The sequence below is a fragment of the Rattus norvegicus genome, chromosome 17, assembly GCF_021556685.1.
Source record: "Rattus norvegicus strain SHRSP/BbbUtx chromosome 17, alternate assembly SHRSP_T2T, whole genome shotgun sequence".
NCBI lineage: Eukaryota > Metazoa > Chordata > Mammalia > Rodentia > Muridae > Rattus > Rattus norvegicus.
Genome location: NC_141550.1, coordinates 12,313,942 through 12,334,038, shown reverse-complemented (window position 1 = coordinate 12,334,038; position 20,097 = coordinate 12,313,942). Strand labels below are relative to the sequence as shown.

Genomic DNA, 20,097 nt, shown 5'->3' with positions numbered 1-20,097 from the left:
GTGTAATATATGAGGCAACCAAAGGTAAGGAACGGCCCACAGTATAGGGGAAGCTGCGTCTGCTTTGGATTCCAGGTTTCTGTACAGAGCCCCAAACTCTTGAGTTCCGGTACCTTCAAAGCAGCCCTTCCCAACCAAACCGGTGGTTATACGTGACTCTCCTGGGTCAGGGCACAGCTTCAGCACTGGATGGGTCACTAGAGAGTAAAGCTAGGATAGAAGGTAAACTTCCAGCCCCACCCCACTCCACTGGATGGGCAGGGATGAGAGTGGGTGTCCAATCACCAAAGAGCAAGGACTTAACCCCCACCCACACACTATGCAATAAGATCTTTAACAAAACCTCTAAGCACCAGGACTCTCTGGTGAGAAGGCCTAGTATTCTCAGGACAGTGACAGGCCCAAAGATGCTGAGGGAGGCTCTGCACCCTCTCCTCTCCCCCACTCCCACCTGCCCTGTCCTAAGCAACCTCCCTTTTCCTTGGTAAGGGACACTTCTGGCTTCTGTGAACTAGACCAAACCCTACACCAGATGCAGGGGGCAACTTTTCTTTCCTGTCGCTGTGATAAAATACACAGCAATGTGAGGGAGAAAGGTTCGTGAGCCTCATTCGAGAGTGCAATCTGTAGTGGCAGGGAGGTCCTGGGAGACACCCCGACAGCTGGCAGCAGAGAATGATGGTTGGCTGGCCTGGATGCCCCTTTGGGGCCTTCACACCTCAAGTTAACTAATCAAGACAACCCCTCACAGGCCTGCCTCTCAGTGGGTTCCAACCCTCCCTACCATGGGGATGGTCAACACTGGGCATCTTGAAGGCCTCCATGCCAATTCTCTAGTTCTCTGGCCAAGTCAGTATCCAAAATTTCAACTGAACTCTGACTGGAGGAGCCCCAAAGATACACAGGCTGTCTAGCCAAGAGTGTCCTCCCTCCAAAAACCAACCCCGAGACGAATCCTAAGAGCAATTCATACTTCTGCCCTGACCCAAGTCATTCACCAAAACAACTCAAGGATCTTAGGCAATGTCCAACTCTATGACAGCCCAGGCAAAGCACTTCAGAGACAGGTCAGCAGAGACCACAGTGTGTGTGTGTGTGTGTGTGTGTGTGTGTGTGTGTGTAACCAATCCATCACTACTCTCGTAGCATGGATGAGACCCAAGGGAAGGAATCTCTTGGGGGTCCTTTCATAGGTGCTCACAATAATTAAACTCAACCTCTGGCCCCTGTCCACTTGAGGACAAGGGTACCAGTTAGGCCGTCTAATCCAGTCAGAGACCCTGCCACGGTTACCTCTCAAGCAAACATGAGGCACCGTGTCCACGTGCTCTTGAGCGCCGTACTGGAAACCAAAGCTAAGACTGCGTGTGTGTTTATCGTCCCTTAGCACTTCAATCATACTTCAATCCCACTTCCCCAGATACAGACAACCTAACTGCGAATACATCCTAGGCCCAGATCTGAGGAAAGCACCAGGGGTCAGGAGTCACTGCGGGCTTCTGTGAGCTGTGACTCTGAAGTGGCCACCAAAAAGGTGCAAATCAGAGACAAAGCTGGATGTCAGCCTTTAACAGAAAAGTAATTGTAGCAAAAAAGAAAAGGCCAGCTGCTGGGTGGAAAGCACTTGCAAAGCATGCAGCTAAGAGCAGATAGCTGCTTCAAACAGAGAAACAGAACCTCAGCTCAGAAAGGGAAAACATGGAAGCCGAGGATGGTGGGTGAATGCCTACAATCTAAGAGCTCTGAGAAGCTGAGGCAGGAGAATCCTGCGCTCAAGGCTGGCCTGGGCTACACAGAAAAACCATGCCTGAAGGGGTGAATGAGGAGAAGGAGGTGTGGAGAGCTGGGCTGAAGGAGACAGTGAATGAGAACCAGGAGGAAGTGGTGATGGGGAGTGGGGGGATGGGACAGGACTCGGAGTAAATGGAGGAAATATATCTGACTAGGCATTGTGACAAACAGGCACCGGACAAGACGTTTAGACTCATTAGAGAAATGCAGACTAAAGCCATAATGGCATGTGCAGCAAGATGCATAACAGCATGCACACACTCATACACTCGCACACACACACACTCACACACTCACACACACTCATACACACATTCATACACACACTCACACACACAGCGCACACACTCACTCACACACTCACACTCACACACACTCACACACTCACACATTCACACACATTCACACACTCACACATTCACACACACACATTCACACTCAGTCACACACTCACACACACACACACACTCTCTCTCTCTCTCGCATTGCTTTAGTTTGGGGGTCTTGTCTTGTTTGTGACCTTGTGTGTGGTTGGCCCAGTTGCAGAAGACCTAGTAACTCCACTCCTGGGTTCTCACCCAAGAGAATAAAACCATACTCTGACAGAGACTTGTCTGCAAATGTCCCAGGAACCACTGTAGTTTCAGTGTGAACCTTCCCTCCGACTTCTTCCATGACATCCCAGCCATGTCGCTCTGAGCTGCCACAGGTCCAACCAAGGAGCCAGCAAGCACAGAACTGGAGCCTCCAAACCTCTGACCCAAGATTAGCCTTTCCTCATTCAGAGCTCGTCGCCCCAGTTGTTTCCTTACAGTGACTGGATGGTGCTGATGCAAATGTGGTCCACACAGAACTAAACAGTAAAAACCTCAGTGAACTATCGTGAGCTGAGCAGAAAACTAGCAGCTCAGCAGGAAAATGTAAATCATGGAGACTCAGGCCAAACAGCAAATCAAACAAGCCAGACACAAAAGACGTACAATCTATCCTGCAATGTTCCAAACACCTTTGTCTGAGGAGACAAAGTAGCCTTTTAAGGGTTCACTGTAAGAAAAAGAGATTTATGCAACTGGGCATTCTGTATGCCATGGCTTAAACATCTGTTAACACATCAATTACACACTTAAGAGTGGTGAAAGTCATCACAAGTAATCCGTGTCCTCCATGAAGTAGTTAGCAATGTTTTGTGTAAAGCACTGTACGCAACACAAAACAGCAAAATGGCCTCTGCCCCTCCACGCCTACAGAGCTGACTTGTACAACACATCAGAGCAAAGCCCCAAGACTGAAGCAATCTCTTAAATAGATTTCTTCATTAGTCAGAGGCTCCCACACTCTATTCCCGTCATGACATCTGAACACACACCATTTAACAACGCATGCTGACGGTTTTAGTGAGGAGGCCTTAGTCATAACACAATTTACTAGAATTCAAAAGCAGAAGCGAAACGACCTTTACTTTTTGGGGGGGAAAAACCCACACTGGTATAATTCAGTAAAACACTCAATTTAGACTCCTGCACAGCAGAGAAACGGCTACTAAGAACTGGGTGTCATTTGTTCAGAAAATGCAACGGGGCAAAAGCAAGGCTTGGTAAGAAGTTTTCGTTTTAGAACGTTACGGTAAAAACACCACCACGTGGTTACTGCCTGGTGTTAGAACAGAGGCGTGAAAATAAACAGCTGAGCACAGGGACCGGCTGCTGACAGCTTCCACATGCTGTGCGGCCTGAGCTAAGGACTTTTCCATAATCTCACTAAAGGTGGTACCAAAACCAAACAGGCCCTAAACATCTGGGAATAACAGGCTTTAGAGGATGAATGCATGTGTAACGAGATGGACTTTAAAATCAAATACACAGTGCCTATAGAACATAGGGATCGAGGTCATGCAGGGCTGGTATCATACTCACACACACACTCACACACACACACACACACACACACACACACACACACACACACACGATGTCCGCTGCGGTATTCCAAAGGGGCCAACCGTGAGTCAGGAAGCTTGGCTCTAACCTACAAGGAACCACTTACTATGCATCCCGGTCTGCAGAACCACTGAGACAGTAAGCACCGGGACCGCAGAGAACTTGGGGGGATGGAGGGCCATTGCTCCTGTGAGATCTTAGAATAAAACTCAAGGTCAAAAAAAAAGCCTGAGGGTTCAAAGGAACAACACTGGGGTACATGGGTACTGCGGCATCTGCTGAGCATGGGAAAGGCCCTGAGATACATCTGCAGCACAGCAGCACAGAGCGAAGAACAGCCTGGGTGTCAAGAGAACACCTCACCAAGTGCCAGCCCTTCGCCTCACAGCCTCAGACTTCAGAGATTCGCTCAATACGATAAAATGAAATTACCATTTCAGGAAATTTCGGGATAGATTGCAAGCCCATTCCAAGGTCTGACTTGTTAACAGTCTACACAGCTAGAGTGACTCGAGGAAGGACATCTACACGCACCCTCTCCCTGCTGCTAGTTCCTACGCCAGGGCACAGCCTTCACCCTGAGCACCTACTTAACATCCTAATTGGCACGCTGATCTCTTGCACGTGTGTGTGCTTTAGTACAGTAATACAATAGAAGAATTAAAATCGATAGGACGTCTTTATTACAGGAGTGGAATGTAGGGTGAGGCAAGACTTCTCTTTGTACACTTTTTCAAATATTTTGATCCAGATTCTCTTGTTTACATTTTTATTTGAAATGTAAGTAAAATATAGTTTCAATTCTACAGAAGAGATTCAAATGGGAAGTCAAGCCACCGGGTCCCAGCTCTAATAAATACTACGTGGGGATCCTTTTCCTGCTGCAAGGAATAACCGCCTGTGCTCATAGGACCCTAGGAGAAGAGAAGGGGAAATAAACAAGTGTCTCCAGCTAGAAGCACTGTCAGTGAACAGGAGCATGGCCAGAGAGTTACACAAGCCAACAGTCCCTACAAGCACACTGTGCATGAATGCACTGTCTAGCTGGGGCCCATTTCGATTTGTGTTCTGAGAGCACGAAACAGGATTTTCAAAGACAGCTTCCCATGCTCCAGGAACCTGAGGCAAGCCCGCTCCAGATGCTTCAAGTTTTCAGGAAGGTACAAGCTATCAGTAGGATGCAGATGTACAGGGAACACCTTTGGGGAACAGGGAGGGAGGACAATGCCTCTGGAGCATGGCGCGCTCTCAAAGGCTGTGCAGATGGGCACTGACTGCAAGGCTTGGCTGCCTCCAGTGCAGAACACGAGGGCTTTCCCGGGTACGAGGCGCATGTTGAATAACTAACAAACACAGTCTGACCCAAATTAAGACTTTACATTACAGGCTATGATTAGCTTACATACTCTCTTAATCGAGTTCCTTTTATGACACTGTATTTCACACAGACACTAGCAGAGCTTCTGGGCTGCCTCAAAAACATGTATGAAAAGAATGCCCTTTGGAGAAAAGCTGTGGATTAGGACAATAAACAAACTGCCGCGAAAAGGTCTGTAGTACAAACACTGAGTATTTAACAGAATGCAGAAGGAAAAACAAAACGAAAACCGCTTGTGAGTTAAAATGTGAATGAATGCCCTGACTAGGCGGAAGTGTTAACGTACACAGAGCAGATACTGGGTTAATCTGGGATAACCAGGCTGACTTAATGCTCCGACTAGCACTTGGCACGATGTTTGCATAGCCTCTAACAGAAACAGCACACTGTACTGAAACACTCAATTCGCATCCCAACAGCATCACACACAGAGATGCAGGACAAAGGGGAAGCCAAGGACAGCTAGTCAGCAGGCCAGCCAGGACTGGCAGACAGCACCAGTGGATGGCACGCTCACCTGATCCCCACCCCCAATCCCCACCTCCCAACTGCTGTTCTACAGCTTCCCCCACCCCCACAGGCCTCAGAGCCAACCCCTGATACCTCTTCCCTGTAGCTGGTCCTGAAAGTCACAAAGAATCCTAACATTTTGGGTGTGAATTCCTAGAAACTGCCAGCCTCCTGCATCCAGGGTTCCACAACCTCAGATTCAAGAGAGCAAGAAGACAGAAATACCAGTGGGACACCCCATCTGAACTCACCTACACATTGCCTAAATGCCATGCGGCCACTATTTTCACAGCTGTTAGCACTGTCATTGGGCAGTGCATGTGACCCAGGGACCATTTGAAGTACCTGGGAGGATGAGGGAGTGGAATGCAGACCTATGCAGCTGTGTAAGACGAAGACGGTCAGCATCCTCAGAGACTAGAATGCTGGGAAAGGGGGGAATCACAGGGAAAGATCCTAGAGCCAGCCACTGGTCTACCAAGGGCCAAACACAGGGCTGCACTTTGTGAAACCTTCCCATCAACCTGCCTGGGCAGACAGAGAACAGAAGCCTGTACTGGGAATACCAACACCCACCTTCTTAGTTACACTCCCAGTAAAATGTTACCTTTTTAGGTATGCTACATTTTAAGGAAGCAGCAAAACCTTACCAAAGCCAAAATGTAAGTCATCTGCACTGAATGTGCCCAAATCCCATAAAACCCGACCGTGGTTTGGGGTGAAGCCAGGCTTGTAGAGATGAACACCCTGAGGGGCGGGGGCCGAGGTCACTGTGCCTCCAAAAGAATTGTGAACATCCCAACATCCCGTGGTCTCAGGGCTGGCCCAGGCACAGCAGATCCTTCTTAAAGAAACACTAGTGCCCTCACTGAAACATAGAGGTGGTTCCCTTGAATGACCGGGGGAATTGCCCCATCTGTAGTGCACTGAAAACATTAGTTTTATTACTTGTTATTGATAGTGATCACCCAGGTTGTTTACCAGGGGAAACAGACTCCTCCCCCACCGTGGCTCAGAAAGTGCTAACAGGTAAACTACAAGAGAACCATCTTTCATGCTGGGGAAATGATGTGCCGCTAGTGTGAAAACACTGCAAACCACGGGCACGCCCATGGCACACTCACAGGGTGTGGGAGGCACTGACATATCAACCTTTAGAGCACAGGCCTGCACCTAACAGCCCACCATGAGGCAGATGATGCTGTGCAAGTCTCTGAGCAATCAGTGCGCAGAGAACACTGTGGCCTGAGACCTGGTTCCTCCATCTGACCTTTCACAAGGATTGTGCATTTACCACAGATAATTAGCTTAATGGCCCCAAGCATTCTTTTCTCAATTTCTCAAACAATCCACAGGTTGTGCGAGTGTCTTTCCAATGCTAACAGACTAAGAATGTTATTTTCTTATGAAACTGTGAAAAGGAGACAGATAGGAATTGTTGGTAATGATTCAAACCACAGAAGGTCCGAAGGGAGAAAGGAGCAGGGGGGTAGGCGGGGGGATGGAGCACAGTAGAGGGAGCATGCCACCAACCCACAGTGTGACAGTCAGATCCCTTACAGGGGCTGGGAAGAAGGCTCTCCTGCGGCTTGTCCAAAGCTGAGTTCAGCTTCCATCAAATGCCTGTGGCTCCACCCCCAAACGATATAGCTGCCTCTCCTCGCCTCCACAGGTACCCACGCATGTGGCGTACAGATCCACACATACACATGAAGAAAGTCTTAAAACAACAACGAACGATTTTACCTACCAGCACAGAATATCCCAGGGACTTCGCTTCTGATGATAATGGTCCGAACTTTCTTATCCGATTTTAATGCGTCCACCGCTTTTGATAACTAAACCAAAATAGGGAGGGTAAAAAAGGGGGGGAAATCATCATTTTCAAAATCATATCAACAGGATGTCTTAACATTAGAAGCAAACAGCTTAATCTTACACTCACCATTTTGAGAAGATTTTTACTGAGTGAATTTTTCCCATAAGCTCTGTTAATTCCAAGCACCACAATGCCTAATTGAGGAGGGGAAAGAAGTACACACGTTTGGGTTAGTGAGGGGCTCAGAAGGCAGACTGGATGACGAGCCTGACACCTGACTGATCTGCCCTCCTAGCCGAGGCTTCTTGAAAAGCCTTTATTTTTAAGATAAAAATAAAGATGGGTCTTTATTTTTAGTTATAGCTTCCTTCCAAAGCAAGTATGTTTATTTCTTTAATATGGTAGTTAAAAACTTATCAGATTACACTGGTGTTCACTTTAAGGGGAGAATGTCAGTGTCACAGGCCCTTCAATTCATAGGACTCTGCGATGTTTTCCAGGTTCTAATCTCTGAGAAGACTAGGGAGGCACAGCAGAGCGATTCCTCTTCACTCCCCACTGTCCTTCCAGTGATGGCCACTTTCCCAACCTACTCCTCCAGCTCCTGCCTCACCTCAGCAGTGCCTCCTTGGTACACACAGGCCTCTGACCTGCTTCCTGAAGCTCACTGCTCCTTGCTGACAAACCAGTCTTACTTCGATGCCAGGCTTCCTCCTGACCTCTGCCCTGTGCACTTAACAACACTTCTATTCAGATCTACAGGCAATGCGGACTCGGCCCAAGTAAAACGAAGTTCATTCTCCTTCCCTAAGCTCCAGGCTCTCCCTGCTCACTCCCTGTCCTGTTGAACTCTCACCTAAACCAGGTTCACCACCCCAGCTGCAGCAGATCCACGCACAGGATTCACCACTTACGTAAAGTCCTTTATTTGCAAAATACCTGAACTTGATGGCCTTAACTGTAGCTCTGAGGTTCTGTACACCCTGTACTCAACCTTCTCCCCTAAGCACAAATGTTCTCTGGGAATCAGAAACACCCTCTCCAGTACTGGTATGGGCCTTATCCATTCCTGACTTAAATCAACGCAAAATGCACACGTCCAAATGCCCCTTGGGGTGGAGAAAAGCTTGCAGGGGCCTGAGGCTGTGATAGTTTGAAGGCCTACTGCACTGACTGAGGGCTGAGGTCCAGCAGGGCCCACAGCTGTGGGTGTACTAGCTCACCGATCCCACAGCAACCCAAGGGGTAGCCAGCATACTACCCCGTTATGCTGCAGAGGTTAAGGAGGTGACCTCAGCAAGTAGGTGGCTCTCTAACCCCAACCTAAGTGACTGCATTACTTCCAAGCTTCAGTTTCCGTGTGAAGAAAAATCAGGAGCTCAGGCCAGATGTGCTGAGTTCACATGACAGAGTTCAGCTGCACTTTAAATACACACCAATAACACGGTGACTCTGGTCAGGCTGCCGTGGCCTGGGGCAAAGGAAGTTGCTCAAGGAAAGGCTCCCCCAGGCACTGCTGAGAAGAGTCAGAAGCTGGATGAGCAGGTAGGAAAAGTGGAAACCATCGGGAAAGAGGTGACTGGATTGAGTCATATCTAGCTCACCTCTAGGGGTGGCTGTGACCATCCCTGCCTGTCTACGAATTAATGAAGGGAATGACTTCACCCCTTGGTGGAGTCTTAGTGTGATGGCGGATATGGGAAAGTAACAAAGACAGGAGGTGGGCCTGGCTGGAGAAGGGGCACTAAGTGTGGGGGTTATAAATTCCCTGGTCCCTTCCCATCATCCTCCCCGAAACGGCTCCCTCTACCCCTCCACCACGTATTCCTGCCAGCATGGTGTTCTGCAGAAATGCATGATGGGCTCAAACCACCAAGGAATGGACCTTCTGAAAAGCACTAGCCCCAAAATAACTCCTTCCTTGTTTACATTACCTCTGTACAATACAGACATGTTGACATACAGGAAAAGTAAATAACACAGAGACTGAATTCGGGGCAGAGGACACACAGGAGGAAGCACAGGGCAGCCTCACACAGAGCATGATGGGAGGGGAGAGAAGAGCAGTCAGCCAAGTAATAAAGAAGTCAGTCTGCATGGGTCAGGGATGCCTGCAGGGCAAGATCAAAGTTCTATCTTTAGCCTAAGAACAAGGAGTAGCGGCTGACAGGAGCTGGTTCTACACAATGCACACACTCATACAATCCTGGGGCAGGGCTGCTGAATCTGGAGGTTGGCACTAGCACAAACCAAGGGAAGCGGAAAAGATTGAAGACCTATGCGGGAATGCAAACTGAGGACTAAGGGCTGGTTACGCTGGAAGGCAGGGCTAGCAATATCTTCCAGGCTCTGGCTTTAGCAACTAGCAATGTAAGAGACAACTTCTGGTAGGACAAAGACCTTAAAATGTACCTTCCTGCTGTTTTCCAAATACTCTGACAGGACAGCGTGGTGGTCTGAATAGCCTTGGCTTGTGGAAAGTGGTACTGAGTGGGCGTGGCCTTGTTCAAGTGGGTGTGGCCTTGTTGGAGGAAGTGTGTCACTGTCCTGGTGGCTCTGAGGTCCTAGGTTCAAGCTCTGCCCAGTGAGGAAGTCAGTCAAGATATAAAACTCTCCGGCTCCCCCAGCACCTTATCTGCTTGCCTGGATGCTGCCATGCTTCCTGCCATGATAACAGACTGAGCCTCTGAGCTGTAAACCAGCCCCAGTGAAATGTTGTCCTTCTAAGAGTAGCCTTGGTCATGGTGTCTACTCACAGAAAGAGAAATCCTAAGACAGAATCGTTTAAAAAGTGTCAAAGGCTAAAAGCACAAAGGCCACGTAGGTTTACATGTACCTTACACACACACCAAAGGCAATGGACCGCACTGACAGAACGAGTGTTTGAAATCCTACGGCCATCTCTACTTTCGAAGAGCGGAACCTGACAAACACAGGGCCCTTCGATTAGAACGCAACACGCACAACCAGTAAGACTTTTAGCTCAACGTTTCAAAGGACATGGGGGCAAACCGGATCTGATATCACACTCAATGAAGACAGAGTCCTCAGGCAAAGATGAACAACAAAATAAGGCCTCACTGCTACTCGGCGTGGTACCGAGAGCCTCGGGAAGGCAACTTGGCCGGAGGGAGATAAAGAGCATAGTGACTTCAAGATGGGAAAGACAGAAGTAAGATTATCCCCGCTGACGGGGGATATGGTCCTCTATGAAGGAAATCCCAGAGCCCACGAAACACCTACAGAGCTAACCAACGAATTCAGCAACGTATACATTTGATACGTTAACAATGAATCGTCTCAAACAACTTTATAAAATAACTCCACGGGTAACAACATCAAACCACAGAACAGGGACTCGGCTTTGTGGTCCAGCTCTAGAAATCGCCACCCAGTCATAGATGCAAACACTAACACAACTGCAAAAGGTTGAGGGATTTGTTAGCGCACTGCATGCGCAGATGCTGACTTCATTGTCCCGTTATTACTGTGAGGCATCACCTGATTGGTCAAATAAAGAACTGAACAGCCTACGACTGGGCAGGAGAGGGGAAAGCAGGATGGGAGGGGGAGGGAGAGAGAAGGGTCTCAGCTGGGACCCAGAGAGTTGCCATTGGGATGCAAATGGAGAAGGAAGTTCCAGGGCAGGGGGCCGAGACGGCAGGTACCAGGCCGGCAGGGAAGATGCTGGGTGGTAAGCCTCGCCTCCACAGTCAGGTTAGACGACCTCAGCCCCTGCCCAGCTTTAGTGTCGGAAGCTTATTACTAAGTGTAAAGGTCTTCGTGTCATTATTGAAAGCAAGGGATGGCATAGACAAGCCCCTGCTATTACAGGAAAATAAACCATCTTCAAGTCAATTAGAGAACTAAGATGTGACAAGAGAACACGGAGAAATGTGGTATACAGCAGGACTCTCCAGGAGAACCGGTGGTGGTGCAGAGATAGGAACTAATAACAGCTGCTCCGCTGAGAGGCTTCATTTGCACAAGTAAGAGATGGAACAGGCCCGGAGCGAGGTGTAGACCAGGCGGGGGTTAATCTTCACTGTCAGCAGGACTGAGGCTCGCCTAAGACATCAGCCAGGTCCACACGGGTGAGACTCCAGAAAGGATTAACTCATGGGAGAAGACAGCAGGAGGCTACACTGTCAGTAAACGGAGCCATCAGTAGGCGCGGGCATCCGGTTTACCGCATACCTCAAAGCCCATGGTGACAGAAGCAGCTAAGTACACAGTTCTCTCTCCATCACTGAACAACTTGCTCTCATGTAGTCCAGACTGGCCCTCAACTCCCTATGTAAGGGAGGGTAAACTGGGGTTACTACAGGCACATCGCCACTCCCTGCTTAATGCATCCATAAGGACTGAACCCACCAGCGGGGCTGCACCCCACCTCTCTACGTTAACATTTCTATTTGATAGGAAATGAAGGAGGCTTAGTGAATTGTCTGAAAATAAGAAGTTAATGCAGGAAACACAACCAGAAAGGCCGTGAATCACTGTGAGAGCTCTGAACAGCTTTGGAGTCAATGCTAATGAGCGTGCCTGAGAAGGCGGCATCCTCCCAGGCTTTTTCTTCTGTCCAGATGTATGTTTTTAACTTAAAAATTTTCCAACTTCAATGACTTAATCACTGTTAATAAAAAATGAGATTAGTGAGCCAACCACTGAAAAGTAATGACAAAACCTGACATGCACAATAAAATCAACAGCCTGGAAAATGCGCCAAGGTGGCCGCAATCCGTGTACCACCAGCTCCACGCTTCTGAGCAGCAGGGCTGACGTGTGCACAGCAACTGGAATTTGTTTAGATTTACTTTCGGGGTATGGGTGCTTTGCCTGCACATGTATTTGTGCACATGTGTGCCTGTTGTCTTGGATGTCACAAAAACGGAGTCAGATTTCCTGGAACTGGAGGCTGTGAGTGGCCATGTGGGTGCTGGGGATAGAACCTAGGTCCTCAAGAGCAATAAAGGCCCTAACCTCTGCACCATCTCTCCAGTCCTGTGTCAACCTTTCTAACGGGCAACTTAAAACTTAACAATTCCTCAAAAGAGAAACAATTAAAACCAAAACACAAACACATAAAGTTCCACTACAAAAAAAAATAGTTCTTTCTTTGGTGTGGTTTGGTTTTGGAGACAGGGTTTCTCTGTGTAGCCCTGGCTGTCCTGGAACTCACTCTGTGGACCAGGCTGGCCTTGAACTCTCAGAGATCACCTGCCTCTACCTCCCAAGTGCTGGGATTAAAGGTGTGTGCCATCACCCCGCTGTCAGAGGAACAGAATAAACATACCATTAAAATTAGCCAAGTAGGAAGGCAGCAGAAAGGAGACACTCCTGAAAGCCGTTTCAGGGAAGACATCATATTCAGAAACAGCTAAAGCAGAGAGGCTGGAGAAATAACCGAATGACTGGCTCTTAGCAAGATTTGGGCAATTCCCACTAGCAGACCCTTCTCACAATTCTGAAAACCAGAATTCTGTTCAGGTTGACCTGAACAAATTAAACACATCCTTATACAGTAAGCCAAAAGCTTGTACACAGTTCCCTCACATCCACTCAGCACACTCTGCTCAGTGCACCCTGTGCACACACAGACAGCGCTGCTAAACTCACCTGAAAAGTAGCAAACGTAGCAAGAACCAAAAACCAAACAAGGGCTGAGGAGAAAGGGGCCGGGCCATTACAGTTAAACAGCAGTTAGGATCTGGGCGTGCAAGGCACTAGGCTGGATGCCCTAGCACAGACAAAAAGCCACTTTGGTCATCACAGCAGAACCAAAGTGCAACCTTCAAAGGGACAGCAAAACACAAGTCCTGGGGATTTCCTCCAGAACACAGCAGCAGTAAGTCGGTGGGGCAGAGGTAAGCAAAGGTGCCAGGATAACTCATGGGAAAACAAAGGACACACAGGTACAACATAAATCCGGACCGAGGGGGTGGAGCTGAAGGAGCCCTGGACCAGGCAACAGAATGTACAAACATGATACGCAGTAACACAACCGTGTATGCAGAGACTCTGCTGGCTCCTGGAGTGTGGCTTTCTGTGCCCCCATTCATTCAGTCTGATGCTGCTGTGTCCAGGTTTTACCCTTTACAGATGGCAATGCTTCCTTTAGTTTCTAGAGTGAGTTTTTTACCTTGGTGAGTTTTGTCAAATGCTTTTTCTGAGTGCCTTGGGATAACTGTGGGTTGGTTTTTTGTTATTGTTATTTTGTTTTGTTTTGCTTAGTAAACTGGTGTGATGAATTGTTTTAAATGCTTTCAATAATGGCCAACACCTGCATCTCCAGAGTAACTCCCACATAGTTGTGGGAAGTAGTTCTTTTGTGTATCGTTTGATTTGTGTTTTATTTGAGGCCAAAGACCAGGGGTTGAGGGTGAAGAAGCTGGTGACTAAGACAACAGAAAGCACAGACATGATACATAGTAGCCAGTCATCTCAGGAGTAACTGCAGGCTTGAAAGGCCTAAAGAGATCACCGGGACTGGAGAAATGGCTCAGCAGGGGGAACACCTGCCCTGCGTGAACTTATCCTCGCTGGGTTTATGAACTTTGGCCCAGCACCAATGGACAAATGGATGGATTGATAGGTGGACAGGTAGGTAGATGGATGACAGACAGAGCTGATAGATAGATACGATGATCAGAGTGGATGTGAGCAAGACTTGGTGCCTAGCTCTAACCACACATTTGTTGTTTAAGATGAATCATGCTGGCACTAAGCTGAAGCGGGTATACTTATTTCAGAGAGCGCTGATTTCAGAACAAGCCACAGCCTCCCAAAAGAAAGCCTTCCATAGTGCAGGGGTCCCACTCCTCTAAGACACCAGAATCTTTAATGCACTTGCACCTGTAGCATAACCAACGGAGCTATGTGGAGAAGAGACAAACCCAGGCCCCAGAGCACTGCAGGTGGAAACTCACTTGTAGACCGGCCGAGCAGCAGCTCACTGACTACAGGAGCTCCACCCAGTCACAGAGGAGCTTAGCGACAGCTCAAGGAAACATCAGTAGGACAGACACTGGGGGTGGAAACACCCTAATATACGAAGTAGTGCACTGCTGTATTCCAGCAACGGTTTGTTAAAGGGACAAGGACAGCAAACTAAATGCAAAGGAAGGGAGAGGTGCAAAGCAGCAGAACGACAGGAGCCAAAACTCAGCACAGAGAGTTCAACCAACGAAACAAAAAGGGGTGCGTGTTTTGCAAGTTTTGGTATCTTTAAAAACCCAGTTATATGTTTTTGTTTTAATCCCAGGTGTGGGATATGGGCTGCTTCAGTTTGTCCACAGCTGCTAACTATGATTGTCTTGCGCCCTAGGAGGGTCATGATTTTTGCCAGCTGCAGACAGTCTAATTCTGAGGACTCTGGAGAGGGACACCAGTGCTCCAAAGAAGGTGGGTGCTGCCCCTGCATTTGCTATTGCTGGATTGCTGACTATGCTGACTACGATGTGGAGGAAGGTTAGACTTGCCCCACAGAACCCAACGCCTTTAATCAGCAGGAAGTAACCTATTTTGTTGGCTGAAACAGGTCTGTACCCCCTTTCCCCTCTAAGCTTTCTCTCCTACCTAGTATTGGGGGTTGGAAGGGATTACAGTGGAATAAAGGTTAGAAGGAGGAGAGATGTATAAGAACCCAATAAAATAATAAAGCAAATACACCAACATCTGTCTGTCTGTCTGTGGGACCAAGGCTGACTTCTCTCATCTAAACCAAGAGCCAGCCAGCTTTGGCTAGACCCTCTAGGATTCCCTCTCTCTGCCTCCAGCACAATGAGATTGCAAAACTACTTAAGCCACTAAACCCAGTGGGCATTTGAATGGGTTCTGAAGGTCCAGGCCCCAGGTTTCACTTGTGCATGGTAAGTACTTTACCCAGAGCCATCTCCCAGTCCCCAAAACGGTGTTTTGTTTTGTTTTGTTTTTGTTTTTAAGATGAGTAATTTGAAAAGCTTCTCTCAAAGAAACTTGAACAATTTTCAAGTCTCTATGAAAAACAGAAGGACAGGGTCCTACCTCAGTCTACAAAGTTAGCACTAAACGGGACAAAGATTAAGACAAATATTTTTCATAAATACAGATGCAAATAAAATACAAGCATTATCAAATCCAACAATACATAAAAAGAACTGTGTATCACAACCAGCTGGGATTTGCTTCCAGAGGTAGAGGTGTGGGTCACTACTGAAAAGTGTTTAGAATAATTCGCTAGATTAACAAGCTCTAAAGGCAAGAAAAGCCAAGATCATCCCAGGAAAAGCTCTTGACAAAATTTAACAAGATAAAAATTCACTCTACAAAATCTTCCCTCGACTGATAAAGGGCAAAACAAGCCTAGGCACCAGTAGCGTCAGACTGGGCAAGAAGAGTCCTGGACAAAGCTTTCCTCCTCGGATCAAGAGCAGCTGAGTAACTTTGCAAGAAGGAAGGGACGGAGCCATTTGGTAAAGGAGCAAGGCCGCTGTGTGCAAACGCCATGCCCTACCCGGGAAGTGTAGAAGGCATGAGAACAAATGAAAGAGACTATGGAAGCCTCACACAACACGATGCCTGCACACAGAACTCCAGGGGGTTCCTGCACATCGGCAAGGGGTAGCTGGAAGGTGAAATGAGCAAACCAAGTCCCTTCGTGATAAGAGGAGCAGCAGAAATTCCTGTCAGTGCACACAAACTTAAGGAGACAAAATGTTTTTGTTTTTATTTTTTGGGGGCGGGGGGTGTTGGGAGGGTGTCCTGTCCAAGACTAGAGGGTTTATTTTGTTTGATTTTTTTTTTTTTAAAGTTCCAAATTGAAGCTGGAGAGATGGTTCAGTGGACAAGAGCTGTTCTTAGGACCTGAGTTCGGTTCCCAGCACCCACATCAGGCAGCTCAAATCCACTGTGACTCCAGACACTGACGCTTTAGTATTAGATAGCTCACGTATTCATAAAGTACATGGAAACACATCTTTTAGAGCATAAAGAAAGATGTGCTAGCAGCTGTCCGCCACATCCACCAGCCTGGTTTGAATAAAGCTGGCATGAGTAAAGGCCGTGGGAAGGTTTCGGTGAAATCTCTCGCCAGATCTTTGCATCTAGATGTGAAGGACGAAGACCGGTGCTTTAAGAATGACTGCTCTGGGGGCTGGAGAGATGGCTCAGCGGTTAAGAGCACTGACTGCTCTTCCAGAAGTCCTGAGTTCAAATCTCAGCGGCTACATGGTGGCTCACAACCATCTGTAATGGGATCTGATGCCCTCTTCTGGTGTGTCTGAACAGCTACAGTGTACTTATATATAATAAATTTAAAAAAAAAAAAAAAAAAAAAAGAATGACTGCTCTGTTCCCCTGCTTGCTTGCTCTGTCTGCCAGAAACTGACCCCAACAGTTTCACAAAGACATCTTTACAATGGGCCACATTACAGCCCAGGTCCTCCAGGCAGCAAGAAGCCATTCTGGGAAGCCTGTGCAGAAACCTAAGCAGAAAGGACTGCAGAAGAGCAAGCTTAGGTGAAGCTGCAGGGTGTGTGAGCTGCAGCCCAGGGGTGCAGAAGAACTGCAAGCCGAGGACGTGAAGACAGGAGACCTGGGGGAAAGACTATGATGGGTCTCTGCAAGCCGAGCCAGGGACTCCCAGGCTGCTCTAGAACTGACTGGGATGAACAAGAACGTAAAAAGTGAGTGCCAGGGAATCCTAGGATTCCCTTAGGATTCTCTGAGAGGATCCCTGCTGCAAATCACAAACACAGCTGACAACAGCTACAAGCCTCAAGTGTTCTGTGTTTGCCTACCCCAGTCGCAAATGAAGTCTGGGGCTTCTTTGCCCCCAGAGGGTTCTCATAGTCCCGAAAGGCTGAGGGCATCACATTTTGGACTCACCGCTCTGACAAAAACACCAGGAGGCTATTGAGAATGTGATGTTTAGAATCCATGCAGACAATACCCACAGCAGCCCCTTCCCACTCAGATACCACCAGGCACCCTACGGAGAACACTGGGACTTCTCACCAGAGGTGAGCTTACATCAGAGATACTGATGGGGACACACACACACACACACACACACTGCTGAGAAACTACATCCATCCTTCCTCAAAGATCTGGAAGAGACCACAGCTCCTGCTTCATAAGGCCTGATTTCCACCCGTCAGGACTCCCTTAACGCTGTTTATCTTTGGTGCCAGGATCTGAACACTCCTGAGTCCCTGCCATACCATTTGCTGTCTGTCTGTCCATGGCAAACCGCTAGTAACCAAACCACTAACCATCCATCCCGGTGCCCCTGTATCAACATCTCAGGGGCTACAGTACCCTGGCCCTTGCACCTTTCTCTACATGACTTGCAGTTGGCTCCATGATAAAAATAAACCAAAGCCTGCACAGTCATTTCTGCCAATCCTCAAAGAAATGCTTGGTCAGACTTTAGGCCAGGATGTCCTAACCACTGATATCCACATTTAAGATAAACATTTCAGTTTATTGAAATACATATATATATACATATACACACACACACACACACACACACATACATCTTTTGAAGATATATATCTTCCAAAGGCTGTAGTCCCCTACAGTACAATCGTGTCCCAACTTAAAGACTTCCGGGAGGCTCTATGTGAATTTATACATCCAGCAAGCTGTGCTCCTAACCCCTTCATAAGTAACACACGCCTGGAGCACATAACATAACCGAAACGCCAGCAAAACTAAGCTTACCCAAAAGACTGGCACTCAGGGCTTTAATGATTCCAGGCCTGTCTTAAGAAGGTCCCAGCTGAGCTTCCTGCAACTCTGTCACACCAGACTTGTCTTCCGAAATTTCCCAAATAAACATCTCCATCATCTTGACCATTCCACTGTCTCAGAAGGCTTGAATGAACAAGAAACAAAACGACTCCCCATACTTCTGAGCACCCCGCACAGGCTGCTCAACTGTCAATACCCAGTAACCTCATCTCGTCTCGACAACGGCACCATCATCGAGTACATGATTCTGCTTGATATATTCGATGGGCGGAGCACAGAGAACTTTGCATCAGAACGGTCAGTCTCCAGGGTCACCATCCGCAGAATGCCTTGGAGTAGGCACTGTGGCTCAACCCTGTGATCCCAGCACTTTTTAAGTCTGGGGATCTTAACTTCCAGGGCAGCCTAGGATATACAGTGAAAGATTAACCCTGCAGGCATTTCGGGGTTCTCAACAAGCCTTGAAGCAAGCATCATCTGACCTTCAATACACAGGAGAGCTTCTAAGGAGACAGCCATTCTGACTTATTTTCCGCGTCTTCTTAACAGATTACAGCATCCTATAAATGTATGTCAAAATGCAGAGTGGTCCTCCCTTCCTGGGCTATACCTCATTCCACCTCCTCCATCACTATAGTTAAGAAACTCGATATTCCTCTGCATTTTACCTTCTCATAGCCTTCCACCCGCTGTTGTGCACTAATATATCTGTCTCCTCCCACGATAATAAGCCCAAGGGCAAGATGAATAGCCTCATTATTTACCCCCACGGAGCTCAGCAAGGCAAAAAAAAATTTTTTTAAAGCGTTCAAAATTCTTTAAGTGAGGTGCAACAGTCCCCCAAAACTAACTCTCCGGGATAAAATGTGCAAAAGGGTGATGCTTCTAATTTAATATTCTCTCGGATAATAAAAAGGCATCCCCGCTGCAGCTCCTACAACTCTCGCACTGACGCCTGAGGTAACAGGGAGCTATTACACAGCAAGATGCAACCCTGGCCCTGTACTACCCACTCCGCATTGACCTTGGCTGGAGAGACCCCAGGACCGAGCAGCATCACCATGCAGGCTGAACCCGGAGGGCCACCGTACCCTCGGGCCTCAGAGGCAGCCGGGCCGACCTCCGCGGCCTCGCCCGCGCTGCCCGCAGCTCACCTCGGTTCTCCTCCTCCAGGTGCCGCACGCGCAGCTCATCCTCGGTTTTCACCTCAGAGCTGTAGCCCCTCCTCGGGGCGGTACCCCTAGCCCATGCCGCAGAGCCTAGTCGCGCGCAGCACGCGGCCACCAGGCGGACCCGACCCGCACTCAAGGCGCCCAGAGCGCCCGGAGCAGCCGCCGCCGCCATATTGTATGTTTACAGCGGGCGCCCGCGGCCAGGCTCCGCCCCCGCTTGGAGACGCGCACGCACACGACAGGCGTCTGTCGCCTTGGCCCCGCCCCTCGCCGTCTGGCCCCGCCCAGGCCCTCTTAGCCAACACTGCCTGCTGTAGCATTAATCTTTTGCCAGCTCAGAGAGGCCGAGGTTATCTTTCAAGCTGTGCAAACGCTTAAATTAAGGGGGCCAGGGTTTTGCCTCCCTGCACTTGGCCCAGAGTAGGCTTCTGACTGACCATCCCTGCAAGAAGGAAGATACTCTAAGGACAGACCCTTGTTCCCCTCCCCCGGATATCAGATTGTTGAAGTCCACAAGGACTTTAACAGTGGGGACAGCCTTCCGGAATCCCCGAATCCCATGTGGGAATGGGGAAGTTTAGGCCCTTAAGGCCAGACAGAAGAGGAACTTATGTTTAGACAGAAGTCTCATAATAATTCTGACAACTACCACTTTGCAGAAGAGACCAGAGATAAAGATGGGTCAGTGATCCGTGGGACTTCGCCTTAACTAAGACCACCTAGCCCTCTATTTAAACCTCATCCTTGTAGCAG

The 20,097-nt window shown here is 48.4% G+C and overlaps 1 protein-coding gene across 18 annotated transcripts in view; it reads right to left on the bottom strand.

The window, feature by feature from the left end:
• Positions 1-19,536, bottom strand: part of Auh (AU RNA binding methylglutaconyl-CoA hydratase) — a 94,814-nt gene extending 75,278 nt beyond the window's left edge. For 12 of the 18 annotated variants that reach the window (XR_015640863.1, XR_015640862.1, XR_015640864.1 and 9 more), the window contains exons 1-3: positions 19,327-19,523; positions 7,562-7,629; positions 7,367-7,454 (exon numbers count right to left, since the gene is read on the bottom strand). Coding sequence is in view for 15 of the 18 variants with exons in the window: in XM_087590972.1 (XP_087447098.1) it covers positions 7,367-7,454; positions 7,562-7,629; positions 19,327-19,516 (346 nt within the window). In the remaining 3 variants the exon portion in view is untranslated. 18 annotated transcript variants of the gene reach the window in all.
• Between the last annotated feature and the right edge of the window lie 561 nt (positions 19,537-20,097).